This window comes from Sceloporus undulatus, chromosome 4, assembly GCF_019175285.1.
Source record: "Sceloporus undulatus isolate JIND9_A2432 ecotype Alabama chromosome 4, SceUnd_v1.1, whole genome shotgun sequence".
Taxonomy (NCBI): domain Eukaryota; kingdom Metazoa; phylum Chordata; class Lepidosauria; order Squamata; family Phrynosomatidae; genus Sceloporus; species Sceloporus undulatus.
This window is the reverse complement of record NC_056525.1, coordinates 202,609,165-202,625,068: the sequence shown is the minus strand read 5'-3', so window position 1 is coordinate 202,625,068 and position 15,904 is coordinate 202,609,165. Positions and strand designations below refer to the sequence as shown.

General features: G+C 40.4%; 1 protein-coding gene across 1 annotated transcript in view; it reads right to left on the bottom strand.

Annotated features, from left to right (window-relative positions):
- CLVS1 (clavesin 1) overlaps positions 1-15,904 on the bottom strand; it is a 95,174-nt gene that overhangs the window by 15,480 nt on the left and 63,790 nt on the right. Inside the window, exon 4 of the mRNA XM_042463729.1 lies at positions 434-544. Coding sequence (XP_042319663.1) covers positions 434-544 — 111 coding nt within the window. The remainder of the gene's footprint in view (positions 1-433; positions 545-15,904) is intronic.

Here is a 15,904-nt window from a genome sequence, read left to right as displayed (position 1 = left end):
AAGAGAGACAATCTGCCAAAGAAGCAAAATGATAAATTTTGAACAAGGTTAAAAATGTCTGTAAAAGGGGAGAGAATAGATATTTTTGAAACAATTACTGTACAATTTTCCTCTGGTCATTTTCTGTATTAGTGCTGGTAATGCTATATCCAATTCATCAATATGTTTTTATGTGAGAAAATGATATCTTTTGGTTGTACATGTTGACAAATTTTCCGGTACCTTGCTGGGTTTCTGAAAACCACTCTCCCACTGATATGTTGATTAAATGTGGACTGCTGTCAAACTTTTGCTGAGCTTTCAACCCTTGCTACTATTCTGAGGCCATGCAAATGAAACCACCAAGAGACAAAGAGGGAAGGGATGGAAGCAGAAATCTACTTATGCCAGTGTGGGCATGCTGCATCACAGGCTTGTTTCATTCTCCAATTACCCTTTTTCTTGTCTTGTCTTTGAGGAAAGGCTTGATGAGTGTGTACAGGGCATGGATGTACCAAGGCTGATTCACAAAATGGACTCCCCCAAAGCGCGCAGGAAAGCTGTCCTGGGGAGAAGAGAGAAACAGAAGCCAATTAACTAACAAAGACAGCCAGATAGATGGACAGGCGGCAGGGCTAGAGTCAGCCAGAGGAAAAGCTTTGCCTGTAAACTGATGCATTATGAGACAGAGAGGAGGAGAGACTCCTTTGCCATACACACACATATATATATACACACACACACACACACACACACAGATTCTCTGGATGGATTTAGGTGTAAGGATGCTCAATGTAAATCATTCTTGGCTCGCACAATTGTAATTCTGACTGTGTGTGTGTGTATTAGAGAGAGAGAGAGAGAGAGAGAGAAAACATATCTTTTTCCATAAAACACACCAAGGCTGTGGAGGCTGCATGTCTTCTAATTCCCCATTGTGTTACAGAACCAAGTTCCCACACACCTCCCTGAGCATGGCTCACCTCTTCACCCCATGCCTTGTCCCCTCCTTCCCTGCCTCCCATCCCAAGCCATCATTACAATAGTTGAACTTTCTGGGTGAATGAACTGCACATTATGCAGAAGAGAACGGGTGGAAAATGTTGATAAGTGAAGCTGTCGAAAGGGAGCAGCGTGACAGCACCATGGAAACTGACGCAGACAAGGGCTTGCATTTGAGGTTTTGTGCAAAATAGCCAGCAAATTAGCATGCAGGTAGAAGCATTTCTCCCTACCATGATATCCTATTTCAGGTAAGCGGAATGGCATGTATAGAAGAACAGCAGGTTTCTGGAGTGACTTCTGGGGTCATTCTATATCACATATTCCATTTAATATCCACATTAGATTCACAGAAATGTCAAGGAACAGACTGGCTTCCTTTGTGTTTGTATAGCAGCAAAGAGGCAAAGGCAGCAGTATATGATCCAATTAGACCTACAAAGAAAACTTCTTTGAGATCCCTGAACAATAGGTAAGGCCTTAGGGTGGGTTTTTCTAAAAACTACAAAAAAAGAAGAACTGTCTAGGGAAAAAAATGGCATGTCAAGATGATAGCAAAGACAAAGGAGGGATTGCATATGCAAGGGAAGTGTGCAGTTGGAGAAGTGGTAGTTTAAAACAGGGCTGAGGAACTTGTGGTTCTCCAGAGGTTGTTGTCCTATACTTCCAATCCTGGCCAATAGTAAAGGATTTTAGGACCTACATATGAGGCCCCACAGCTTCCCCATCCTTGGTAGAAAAGGTTTATAAAGTGTACCATTCTTTATGCCTATCCTCACTGTTAATGCCAAGGAGAATAGAGAGAGTGGCAGAAATATTACTGTGAGATCTGTCACTGGCAGACACAGGGTGATGTTCATGACCCAGCAGCTATAAATCAGCACAGTTTCACTGAGAGTCCATTTTAGATTATTAAACTTAGAAAAATTTAGAACTGCATCCCCTAACTGCTGAGAGAAGGGATGCTTAGTTGACAACCTTGGGGAAATGTCATCCACCCTCTGCTTGGTGTGTGTGCATGTGCGTTCAATTTTCTTGTCAAGGTATGGTAAGTCCATGAATTTTATAGTATTTTCTTAGACAAGGAATATTCAGAGTTGGTTTGCCACAGCATTCCCCTGAAAGCCTTTGGCATCTGGTTTTCCTTGGCAGTCCCCCATCCTGGTGGCCCAACAAAATTTTAAATCAAATGAGGGAGAGGGGAGTAATAGTAGTTTGTCTATAGTTTGATTCACATGGAAAACAAATGGCTAGAATCATGTTGGTTATTCCCAGAGGAGAACAATTGTTGCATGGTGGACTGACACTAAAGTAAAACTGACTGGCTCAATGGTTCTACTCTTGTTGGGACAAACAATAGTCACATGCATCTACAAACTGTACGAAAGAGACACATGCAATATGTATAAAGGTATGGAGGTCAGTAACACAAAATAGCATGCCCTGAGTATGTGCACCACTTAATAGTTGAGCCTGACCACTTTGAGGGAGACAATTTGTATTGCCAAAATATATATTTCTGGCCAATGAACCACTGTCAAGAGAACAGAGCAGCAGAAGATAGGCTGCCTGATTATCAGAAGCTATGGGGGGGGGGGGGTTGAGGGTGTTGACCCCCCAATAAAAACTTTGTGTCCCCAAATGATTTTTTTTTTCAGTCCCCAAATTTCTAGCATTGCAGTAACTTAACATTCATTTGAGCTTTTAAAATACAGGCATCCAAAGAAAAAGAGAAGGCAAAGTTGCCAGGAAATGAGAATACAGCAAATATAAGAATTCTAAGTGTGACTGACTTTTAATTTCTCAATGTTAGAAATGTGGGAACTGAAGAATTTTTTTAAATTATTTTTGCCATAGGAGACTTTTTATGGCAGGGGCATTGCCCTCATTTTTGCTCCCTCTGTGTAACTGTCCCTTGGAAAAAAATTCATGGAGAACTGTAACCTTCTGGGATGAGTCTCTTACAAATCTAGCTCTAGCTTCAAGCAGTGCTCCATCTCATAATGATTTCAGAGGCTGAAAAATGTTATTGCCCCCAAGGCTTGGCTGGAAATTGTTGCGAATAACTGGCTAGTAATAATTAATTTGAATTTACAGTAACTAAAGCAAAACATGAGATAATGTTACTCTTTTTGAAGTGTAACCACAACAGTTTTAGTACTTTTATAGTTAAAGGTTGCATGTTACCTCAGTACATAGGAATTTTTTGGTACCCTGGGCCAGTGACTTCTAGTATTTTAATGGTTTTCAAGAAGTAGCTATTTGGATTATTTATGAACAACAAGAGTATACAATACCTTTGAAGAAAACGCTTAACCATAAGGATGGCCAATTACCTCTGGGGGAGGAGAAATGGCTTGGAACCAAATGTAAATAATTACTTTGACCAGTTAGTTTGAGGCTGTGATGCACCATGATTGCAGAATTCTAGGAAGCTGCCATAAGATTGTGTAGAGGCCAGCCTTTGGATAGAACAATAGTTCTTCACATAAATATTAATCAGCCCTATCTACCGAGGTTTAGGATAACATGAGTTTTAATCTGCAGGCTGCCCCTTTAGTTTTCTGAGATTAGTTTTGCCTGCTACATAGGAGCCCTGGTGGTGCAGTAGGTAAATGCCGGTACTGCAGCCACTCAATCACAAACCACAAGGTTGTGAGTTCAATCCCAGCCCAGGGGTTCAGGGTCAACTCAGCCTAGCATCCTTCCAAGGTTGCTAAATGAGTACCCAGATAGTTGGGGGCAATTAGCTTATTGTTGTAAATTGCTTAAAGACTGCTTAGTGTGGTTTGAAGCACTATATAAATGAAGCTGCTATTGCTACATATTGCTCCCTTAAGAACAGATGACATGCTTATTAAATTTGCAGATGACACCAAATTAGGAGGGATAGTTAATACACCAGAGAACAGGATCAGAATCCAAAATGACCATAACAGATTAGAGAGTTGGGCCAAAACTAGCAAAATGCATTTCAACAGGGAGAAATGTAAGGAACTACACTCAGGCAGAAAAAGTTAAAGGCTCAGATATAGGATGTTGAGACCTAACTTGACAACAGTATCTGCAAAAGGAATCTAGAAGTCCAAGTAAACCACAAGTTGAACATGAATCAACAGTGTGATGTGGCAGCTAAAAAAGCCAATGAGATTCTAGGTTATAACAATAGGAGTGCAGTGCCTAGATTGATGGAAGAGTACCACTCTATTCTGCTATGGTCAGACCTCACCTAGAATACTGTGTACAGGTCTGGGCACCACAGTTCAAGAGGGATATTGGCCTGGTACAGACCGGCACTTTGTGCCACCCTGGGGCCAAAACTAGGGTTCGGGAGAGTGGAGTGACCGCATGCTCACGAACCCTAGTACTTAACAGCGCCGTCTACATGGGGCTACATCATGACACAAACACAGCATCTGCACGTTGTTGTGCCACACTTGCGTCACTGATGCATTACAGTGTGCCAATGGTGCACTCATGGCATCTACTGTGCACAACAAAAAGAACCTGCTTTTAGCAGATTCTTTTTGGTGCAGAGGGAGACCATGTGGTTTGGCTGCTATGGCCTCCTTCAGGAGCAAAAACAGGTGTCCAGCCTGCCCTTTTGGGGTGGTCTGTTGAGCCCCATTGACAAGCTAAAGTGTGCCCAAAATTTGGCAAGCAAAATGGTGAAAAATCTAGAAACCATTGTAATAATAATAATAATAATAATAATAATAATATTTATTTGTATACCGCCCTATGGAAAACCAATCCAGGCGGTTGACAACAGTAAAATATAAAATATAACAATTAAAAACACTTTATCCCTCCCCCCTTAAGACAGTATTAAACAGTATAACATATTAAAAACACAATATCAAAGCATAAAAACAACAATTAAAAACTAAAAACCCTGATATCCCTCTGTTGATCCTCAGCCATCACTAAGATGGGGCCACGGGAGGAATGAGGGAGTCAGGGAACCTGGGCCGGGATGGTTAATCTGGAAAGGCCTGCCGGAAGAGATCTGTCTTGACCGCTTTTTTAAAGCTGTCTAATGATGTTATCTGACGGATCTCATTTGGCAGGTCGTTCCAGAGTTTAGGGGTGACAGCAGAGAACGCCCTCTGGGAGGTTGCCGCAAGCCTAGATTTTAGAGGCTGCAGTAAGTTCCTCCCAGAGAACTGGAGAGCGTGGGGAGGATTGTACGGGAGGAGGCGGTCCCTGAGATAGCTTGGACCCAAGCCATTTAGGGCTTTAAAGGTGATAACCAACACCTTGTACTGGGCCCGGAAGCTGATAGGCAGCCAGTGGAGGGACCTCAAAACCGGAGTAATGTGGTCCCTCCCAGATGTTCCTGAGACAAGCCTGGCTGCCATGTTTTGAACCAGCTGTAATTTCCGAGGCAAGCACAGGGGTAGCCCCATGTAGAGTGCATTACAGAAGTCAAGGCGTGAGGTTACCAGCGCGTGCACAACCGTCTCGAGATCCCTTACTTCCAGAAAAGGGCGCAGCTGGCATATCAGCCGAAGCTGATAACAGGCACTCCTGACTGTCGCATTTACCTGATTTGTCATCAGGAGCGACGAGTCAAGGAGCACCCCCAGACTGCGAACACAGTCACTGGAGGAGAGTGTGACCCCATCCAGGACTGGAGGTTGCAACCCAATTCTTGGTTTCGGGGCCGCTACCATGAGCACCTCCGTCTTGTCTGGATTCAGTTTCAATCTGTTTTTCCTCATCCAGCCCATTACCGCCTGAAGACATTCATTGAGAGAAGAGATGCCATCGGAATTCGAGGTCGACAAACGAGACACGGAGAAATAGATTTGGGTGTCATCAGCGTACTGATAACACCCAGCACCATGACTCCGTATTATCTCACCCAGCGGCTTCATATAGATGTTAAATAACATCGGGGACAAAATAGCCCCCTGAGGAACCCCACAAGTGAGGTACCTCTTACTGGAGCTACAGTCCCCGAGTAGCACCCTCTGAGACCTGCCCAAGAGGAAGGACCGGAACCACTGCAAAGCAGTGCCCCCGATACCTAACCCCCTCAGGCGGTCTAAGAGGATGCCGTGATCTATAGTATCGAAAGCCGCTGAGAGGTCTAAGAGCACCAACAGGGTCACACTCCCCCTGTCAATGCTCAGACGCAGATCGTCGGTCAAGGCAACCATGGCAGTCTCAACCCCAAAGCCTGTCCTAAAGCCGGTTTGAAATGGGTCTAGATAATCGGTTTCATCCAAGACAGCTTGGAGCTGAAGGGCAACCGCCCTCTCGATCACCTTGCTCAAAAATGGCAGCAATGACACCGGCCTATAATTCCTCATATCCTGGGGGTCTAGGGAAGGTTTTTTCAGGAGTGGCCTAACCGCCGCTTCCTTTAAACAAGATGGAATATGTCCTTCCCTGAAGGATGCACCGATGATATGTGGTGGAATCTTTATTGCCTTTGAGCTGTTGAAAGACTCCCTGAACATCACAAAGGCAGTGCAAAATTGGGAAATAAAATGTATTTGTTTAATTTATTTATTAATAACATGCATATTAATTAATTAACTGCATTTATATTCCACGTTTACATAAACTCAAAGTTGCATGCATGCTCTTTTCCTCCTCCTTACTTTTTCTTTCACAATGACCCCATGAGGTAGGTCAGAATGCCACTAAGAATGAGTGGCAAAAAATTAGTAGGAACTACAGCTTTGTTCCATTTTGAAATACTTTGAAATTTCTGTCCCTCCTGTCCTCCAGGTCAGGACAAGAAATGTGGAGGCTGATTTTATAGTACTTTTATTTACATGCATTTCTTGGAATTTATGCACTGCCCCATCCAATAATTAATATTTAAAACAACCCACACCCTTATAACTGCTGAACACCACAACACCATAGACTGTAATCTGCCACATTAGCTGCTAGAGCAGGAAAACATACATAAAAAATACAATAAACTAGAACAAAAGATCTATTGGGTCTGTTGATCAGACCTCAAATGCACTTTTTTTTGAGATAAAATCTCAGCCTACCCAGATATTATTTTTAGAAATGAATGTTTTGGCATGGAGTTCTGGGACGATGATGCCACAGTGGTTTAGGCTGCATTAAGAAGGCTCCTTTAAAGCAGGACATGTTTTGTTTCATCTGCATGAAATACATGAGCTTCTAATGTGAACTGCCCAACCTTCAGTGTGCTCCAGCTCCTCCTCCCATCTTTCTCAGATGTGGGTTGATAAGCTTGTTGTCTCCCAATAGAAAAATAAAGAATTAATGCTGAAGAAGGGGAAGGGGGAAGAAAGCTGTTGCAAAGCAGTAATTTGTTATTTTACTAATCCAGCAGCTGGGAACTTTGCTGCTCCTTTGACTCATTTGTTTTCCAATTTCCCCAAGATTCTTTTTGTTAATGTGAGCAGCAGGACCACATTATGTGTCAGTGTTACTCCTTCTGCACACATCCTCCAGAAACACATTTGCTTTCCTTGTGGAAACAGATCACAGACATCTAGTGCATCTTTATTAGCAAATGCAAAACACATTCAAAACAAGAGAGTACACCTTTGAGAATGTGGGGAGTCAATTAAAAGAAAGGAACATCTTAAAATAGTCTCTCACCAAAGTGCTACCTTTTCACTGAACAAGTCTGGAAGGATGAATCTCTTGTGGCAATATAACTCTACCAAAACTGCAGGCCCAAATTACACATTTTATTAAATGTCTAGTTTGGTTTTGAGTGTTTTTTTTTTAAAAAGAAATAAAGAAACAGGATCTGCAAGAAAAACTAATCACAATGAGAATGTCACTATGTGTGGATGGGAACTTGATCCTTTCTGCTACAGTCCATAAAAGGAAAAACAAGGAACATTTCAACATTGAGTTTTAGCCCTCTTGTACTAGAGTGGGACAATTTCTGACTCGGTGAATTGCAGGATTTTATTTCTTTATTTATTCAATATTTATATCCTATCCTCTATCTACAAATCTCAGGGTGGTGTACAATAAAACCAATCTGACTAATTTAGACAGTGCAAAAGTAAAATTACACACACACACACACACACCACACACACTTGCTTCTGTCTCATATTCTGTAGCTGAATCCACACAGATGTAGATCTACAATGTAAGCCATCTATGACCTTAGCACCTGCATATTCATAAACAAATTCCCCAAATTTAGACAACTTGATTTTTACCACTGCAGTATTTTTATTGTTCCAGACAGTATAAAATATTGGGACAGAGATCTATGCTGTGTTTTGGTGAACCATGATACAGCAAAGCAAATGTAATATATTCTGGTTATTAGTAGGCTGGATCCCTGCAGGAAAAATTGACACTTCTTCTTTTGGGGGAACACTTCTTCTTTACTGAAATCAAGGAAAACCTCCAAATGAAAGATGTTAATGCTTTACATTATCTCATTTTATCTTGTCCCCTCCCCCCCCCACGATATTTTGTTTTTCTGTGCTAGGTATTTGAGTAGAACACATTTTATTCTGCATACCCAAATACTCATTTGGATGTGTGTCTTGATCCACAACTGGGTGTAGTTTCAGCCGTCCCCAAGAGTTCTTTCAGTGCCTAACACCAACACCTGTTACTGCTACTGCATATGCTTTATTGATGGTAAATGGTGCACCAGATTGTACACAGCACAGAAGCATTCCGGCCGTTTCACTGATCTGGTATTGTTCTCCAAGCCTTACATCTTTGTGTGTAACAGTTTTGAATCCTGAGCCACAGAGCTCTTGTGCCTCATCATCAAACTGCCAACCCCAGGATTTCATATGATGCAGCTATGGTAGTAAAACTGGAATCAAAGTATTATAACTGTGTAATGTGAAAGTGAACTGGGCAAGAGAAAGATGGAAAAGTGCCCCTGCTCCTTCCTATGAAATATTTCCAAAGGCTGTCCTCTCCATGAGTTATCCCAAAAACATAATTGTTGTGTGAGGGGTAGCAGGAAATGTGAACACAGAACCAAATAAGTGTGGCCTCATTCTCCTCCTAAGAAGGTTATAAGAAAAGAATGAATGCATTTAGTTAATCAATAATAAGCCAATTCAATTTCATTTAGATTAGATGAGGGAGATTTATTATTACATTTGTGTAAAATGTCCATTTAAATTTAAGTTAAATGCCTGCGTTAAAAACTTAACAAGAATAAAGCTGAGAAATATATTCAAGGGTAACTGTGTTGGCCATAGACCAAAGTAGGGAACTTATTGCATAGAGAAAAAGACTTGAAATGGATTTTGGATTGCAAACTCAAAAGTGGGTATTACCGCACGTAAAATTACCACCACTGCCACCAGGCAACTACAACATGGGCCCCAGCCTCGCTCAGCCAGCCACTTTGTAAAAATGGTGGTGGCGGCAGCAATTTTACGTGTGGTAATACTTGCTTTTGAGCTTGCAATCCCAAATCTATTTTGAGTATTTCTCCATGCAATAAAGTCCTAAAGCATATAAGAATAAATAACTTAAACTGTTTCTCCTTTGCTGTACAAAGAGATAAGGGTTTCTGTGCAGTTTGATAACTGCGCTTTGAGATTTTTGTTTTAAAAATTGTACAAAAAGGAGGCCTTTTTGGTGGAAGTTTTGTCCTGAAAACATGTTTGCTGGGCAAAAAGCAACAACTTTGCACAAGAAACTGCATTTTATGCAAAATATGCTGCTTTATGCACACAAAAAGTTGTTTTGGGGAGAAAATACATATTCTGTACATAAAAGGCATATCTGGACAAAAAATCATGTTTGATTAGCAAAAAAAAGTCAAAAAAATGAATAATAATACTTAATGTTCTAGTGGAAAAATCATTCCATTTGCTCCCACACTGTAGGTCTTCCTGTCTCTCCCCACAAAGAAAGTGTTTGTTTCTTTAAAAAAAAAATTCACTAAAATAATAAAAAATAATAAAGTAACGCAACCTCTGGCTCTTGCTTTTAAAAGCTCTTTTGGCCTAAAAGTACCCACCATTTTTATTTTATACTCTCCATGTTTTCCCAAAATTATTTATAATAACGAAGCTGTTTATTTTGCTCTTGACAAAAGGATCTAATAAAGGCAATGACTTGCTTGCAAAAAATTAATTTGCATTTGCAAAACAACAACAACAAAATTATTCATTTTATGGTGTATCTAAATTAATCATATTTATCTGCCTCTTTATTCATGAGAAATACTGATGTTTAAAACTATGGAGCTACCTTCACTTTGTTATTTTCTAACACACCAAGCATAATATGCAAGACTGAAGCAAGTTCCACTAACATTAATTCAAGATGCCTTGATGAAAATTAAATCCAGGTATTTCCTTTCCTTGGTTGTTTTACATTAGTCTTCATCCCTTCCCAGTGCACTATAATGGGGCTTAAATCTGACTGGGACATTGGTACCTGTATACATGTTAGGGGCTGGAAGTTCTCCCAATGCCAGCTGGTGCCTTCCATGTCCATGGGGCAATGAATCCATTTCTGGCTATCAGTCTAAATTTTAAAGAAGCTATCCAAAGTGTGTAATCAGAATAGGCACAATATTTTGGATAGGTTATATAAAGTTCTGACTGGAGCCTATCTTATATTCACCATCATAAAGACATGGAAGCCACTAGTTTTCTCACCCCTGCACCAAACTCTAGAAGGCTTTTTTTCCCCAGCCATGTTTTCACAATCAAGGCTGGATCTTCTTCATGTATCCTTTCATGAACTTTCAGGACAGAGCTCAGATGCATACATATGTCCCTGGACATGGGTGAAAATCCATACAATTATTCATGTTAACAGGAATACCATGTTCTTACATAAATAGCCTAGTTCATTCCAAGCATTCAAAACAGATACACCCCCTCCCCGCAAAAAAAAAAATCCCTATATGGTAGACAACAATTCAAATATACTTAATTCCTTTGTGGAGCTCTGTTCACTTGTAAGTGTCAATGAAATTTCAGTTGTGCAACAGGAATTGTGTGTTGTACAGAAATAACTGATTGTTGTGTGTCTTGTTAGAAATCAAGCAGATGCAGCTGGATGTGGCAAGGGTCATCTCCCCAGGTTCTTTTGAGATGTTTGAAGTCAGGGCAGGGGGAACCTTTGCAGAGTAGGAGTATAATAGTCCCACCTTGTCCACTGCCATTTCTCTTGCCCTCTACATGTGGAGGAAGAGGGGCAGCATACAGAGTGAGCATGCTCACTTCACCTCCCCCATTACTCTTTTCAACACATGTGGGGGCAAATACCTACAATGGAGAGACTCTTTTGTGTCTCTTTACAGGCTAAAACCTGGAAAACCAGGGATTTAAACTTCATGGAAAGGGAGTGGTTCCCTTGTTTGCATGGTTAAAAATGCCTGAATGGTGCAGCTTCCTCTATAGTGAACACCTTTCAAACATGTTAGACTGCAATTTTGTGTAATCCTAAAATGCCATCTCAAAGGTCAGGCCGGCAAGAAACGACGGGAGTTGTAGTTCAACACAGCTGAAAATCACTGGGCTGTCATCTTGATGCTGATCCATATGCTAGATCATGTCATGGAATGAATGCTATTGCTAGGCTAAAGATTGCTGGCTGTTTTTAATTCTGACACTATGATGTCTGCAAGCCAGTAAGCTTCGGGGTCATTGTGACCTATTAGCTTCTCATTGTTCACTTAAAATCATTGGGGCAGCAGCAGATAATTATCTCAGAAAAGCTACATGTCTAGGCCCAGTCAGAATGTCCTGGGGATAGCAACAACCCTGGAGCCAATTTTGTTCTAATTTTCTCCTTGTTTGGTCTGTCATCTTGTACTGTGAATTGCTTAGGACAAATAGAAAAAGCATTCATGTGAAAAGGAAAGATCTGGTAATATAGCTATGTTATACTTTGTGTTCTGTTCAGAGGGAAATTGCATGGAATGAACAAATTAAGCAACTAGTATCTGTGGTTGCTAATATAATGTATGGTATAATTTAAAAGTTTTGTCTAGTTGGAAAAAAGTTGGAATATAGCAATAATACATTTTTCTGTGTTCTAATCAAGTCCACACACTTGATCAAAGAAGCACCAAACATGATTCGTTATCCATGGTACCAAACTGGTACGATCAAAGGATGACAATGGGAAACCCGCACTGAAAACTTGTCAAGAAAACACTGTTATAGGTTCCTCTTTGGGTCTTCAGAAGTCCAAAATTCCTTGAAGGCACACAACAACAAGTAATCTGACACATGACTCCAACTCAAAAAGCAATCCTGGTTCAGTTTTAAAAACAAATTCGAGACCTTTGGACCAGTCAAAATTTCACATAATTGTGAAAACTTTGGAGTTCTCCAGAACATTTCACTACAGTAGGTTTTACACACACACACACACAAAGAAGAAGTATTGGGAGAAGCAAAAGTCTCCAAACAGGAAATATTGTCCCAACATGGACAATGTACAGTGAATGAATATAAGTATATCATCTAATATATTTTTGACAACTTAAAATAAGCACAAGGCCTTTAATCTGGATCAGGACTCCCTGTAAGCCTTCTCCCTCCTGCTATGATGCCAACAAATATTAGCCCATGTATCAGTTAAGGATAAGAAGCAAAATTTCTATTTGTAAGGATGCAATTCTCAATTATTTACATAGGCAAATAATTATGGTAGTTTTCTCCCTGCTGTGGGAGATGCTTTTCTATCCCTGGAAGCTGGAGTTGGAAGAAAAGCTCTTTGAATTCATGATGGAGGAAGGAAGGATCACACACCTCCTTCTTGCAAGTGGTCATCTTGATCCAGACAAAGACCCTCACGCTAATTTATTTTTTTCCCCAACTCAACAAATGGAGCTAAATGCCAAGTATTCAACATAACATGCAGTTAGACTTTCCCCAATCCAGAATTCAAGGCTATCAAATGGTTGGGATTGTGGGAGAGAATAAAGGTGACCAATCATCAGGTCAAATTTTGAATGCAGCCAGAAGAATAACAGCAAAAGCTGCATTTAAGATATATCTCTGGACATTTGCCATTCTCTTTTATAGTGCATTGTTCTCCTGAGCCAAAGGAATTGGTGCCATTTCTAGAGCATTTCTATTGCATATTTTCATGACAGTGACTCTGGCAGTATCTGCACATCAAGTCTTTTAAGCACAAGAAAGTGTGCACCCAGGGATTTCATTCAAAATGTCACAGACAGAATAAATGCCCCTCAGCTTTGGTTAATATGGATAAGTAAAGCAAAACAGAACGCAATAAATGAAGTCCTAGTGGCAGTTGCCTTTAATTCACAAATGCCAACTATGAGAATTCCTTTCCCTTTTTTGTTTATGCACACAAATTATACAGTACTGATGGGCAGAATGAGGCTTAAGTGGTGGTCAATTATAAATAATTAATTAAACTACATACTTGTGGGCAAAATTGATCTGAGTTAAATAGAAATTCATCTGACCGACATCTCCTTCCTCGGTGAACTAAACCTGTTGTCACAAAACTGGGGCACCTACAAATGTTATGATGGCTGGAGAAATGTCTGTTCCTGTATCATCGTTTCATGTAGCAAACATTTGGAAGATATCCTACCTATGTGTACATAGCTATTTGAATGCCAAGGAGCATATGTCTAAAAAGCTGGCTATGTTGTGCTTCCTAGATGAGGACATTTAAAGTTCTGCATACAGATACATATGTTTCCACCCCACTAAGTGGATAAATGAATGAACAAATGAATGACAGCAACTGGCAGTTGGTGTTGGCAGTTCTATGTCATACCCACCAACATTTCATCTATGAAAACTAGGACATTCCTTGCCAAGCAACACTAGAGTATGCTCAAGATGGCAAAAGCTATTAATGAGAAACAATGCACACGCTAGGAGATGTTACAATAGTTTGCTTTTGCTTCAGCCTATTCTATCTTTCCTCTCCTCTTTCTGAACAACATCCTTGCACACTGAACTCAGTTTGCAGCAACTGAAGTAAGCAGAGACATAAGGTGGAAAGTAGGAGGGAAAAAGAGAAACTGGGACATTTTGAATACATCTGAAAAAGTGGGACAACAGAGGAGTCACTGGAAATGTCCCAGCCAAATTTACACAATTGTTGGATGTACTAAGCTAGATGGACCAATCTTAGTACAGGAGTTTCTTAATTTTGTCCTCAGTGTGATGTGGTTTCAAAATGGATGCTACTACAGCGAAGACAGAATTATCAAGTAATGCATCCATTGTTGTTGCTGCTGCTGTGTACCTTCAAGTTGTTTCTGACTTATTGCAACCTTATTGTGGGGTTTTCTTGGCAAGATTTGTTCAGAAGAGGTTTGCCATTGCATCCTACCTGGAACAAAATCAAAATGGAAAGATATATTTTAAAGCATAGCCAGCAACAGTAGGCAACTGAAATGAATTAACAGTGGTGGTGGAAAAAATGATGTATGTATTGTAGTTCATGAAGACTTTCTCTTTATAAATTCATGCTGATAAATTTCTTCTGAAAATTTTCAGCTCTGCTCTGATTTCAATATCCAGTGTTGTAATGGGGCCAGTTAACAAGGTCATCTCCAGCACTGAATGTGAGAGTACGGCTAAATGCAAGTCAAGAGTGTGATCCAGCAAGGGGGGAAAACAGGCCAATGTAATTCTAGTGTGCCTCAATAGAATTACAGTGACCAGATCAAAATAATAGTAACACTCCATTATGTTTTGGTCAGACTTCACTTGGTGTGCTGTATTCAGGCATAGGAACCACAGTTTAAGAAGGAAAACAATAAGCTGTGACATGTCCAGAGAATGACAATGAAAATGTATGATAAATGGCGGAAGGAGTTGCTTATTTTTAGCCTGGTGAAGATATTGCTGAGTTGATATGATACCTATATTCAAATATCTGAAGGGCTACCACATGAACAATGATACAAGCTTGATTTCTTGGTAGAAATTAGAGAAACACAAATAAATAGATTTAGTTCAAGATTCCTAACAGTAAGAACAATTTGTGCCCAGAGAGATAGGCCAGACAGTGATATTTTGAGTAAAAGTGGAGGGTCTTAATATTATCCCAATACAATGGCATAGATCAACCAGATCACATTATGTTCCATGAATGGAAGAGGAAGATATAGAAAGCAACACAACACAGACAAATTTCTGACTAGACAGGGCAGATGACAAAGACATATTCTGATGTGGGAAAAGCTCAAGATTGGGTTTAGAAGTGGAAAGAATATCCAATGATACAAGAGAAAGAAAACAAAAAAAAAAGAGTTACTCAAAAATTGGGCAACCTCAATAAAGAGACCGCTGTGGTAAGCACCAGATCTAGTGAGAAATGCTATCCCTGAGATTATGCAAGGAATTTCCTATCATAATTCACCTCCTGGATGAATCCAAATCTAATGCAGAGCCAAAAGACATCATAACTCACCTGGTGGATGACCTAGCTGAGAAGGAGAAAAGGGGCAGAGTGCCAGGAATCTGGGAATCTGCAGAGCTGGCAGAGAGCATAGACATAGAAGGTACCACAACATTATCCTTTACTGAAAGTGGAAGGGAGAGATGCCTTGAAGGAACTGCCTATATATATATATATATATCACCTGTTCACTTCTAGCCTATGTGCTGACAATTGACTTATTTGCTGGCTCTACTATCTGGTGTTTCTGACAACATTTGGTCAACTTTGTTTATTCCCTCCTGACTTGTGTACTTGGACTGGATAATAACAACTCTTGTGATTCTGTTTGCATCCAGTGCAGATAATTTGTGACTGACCTGGACTGGACTAACTGTTCAGCATTGCCTACTTGCTTCTTTGGGCCCTTTCTGACTTCTGTTCAGGATATCTCCCATCTCCTACCTCCAGAGACTAACTTTTATTCTGCTCCTCATCCACCCCCCTGATATGGTCATGTACTGGCTGGAGGAGTGTGCAAGGCAGCTGAAAATGTTGTGGCTATATTCTGATTTGTTGT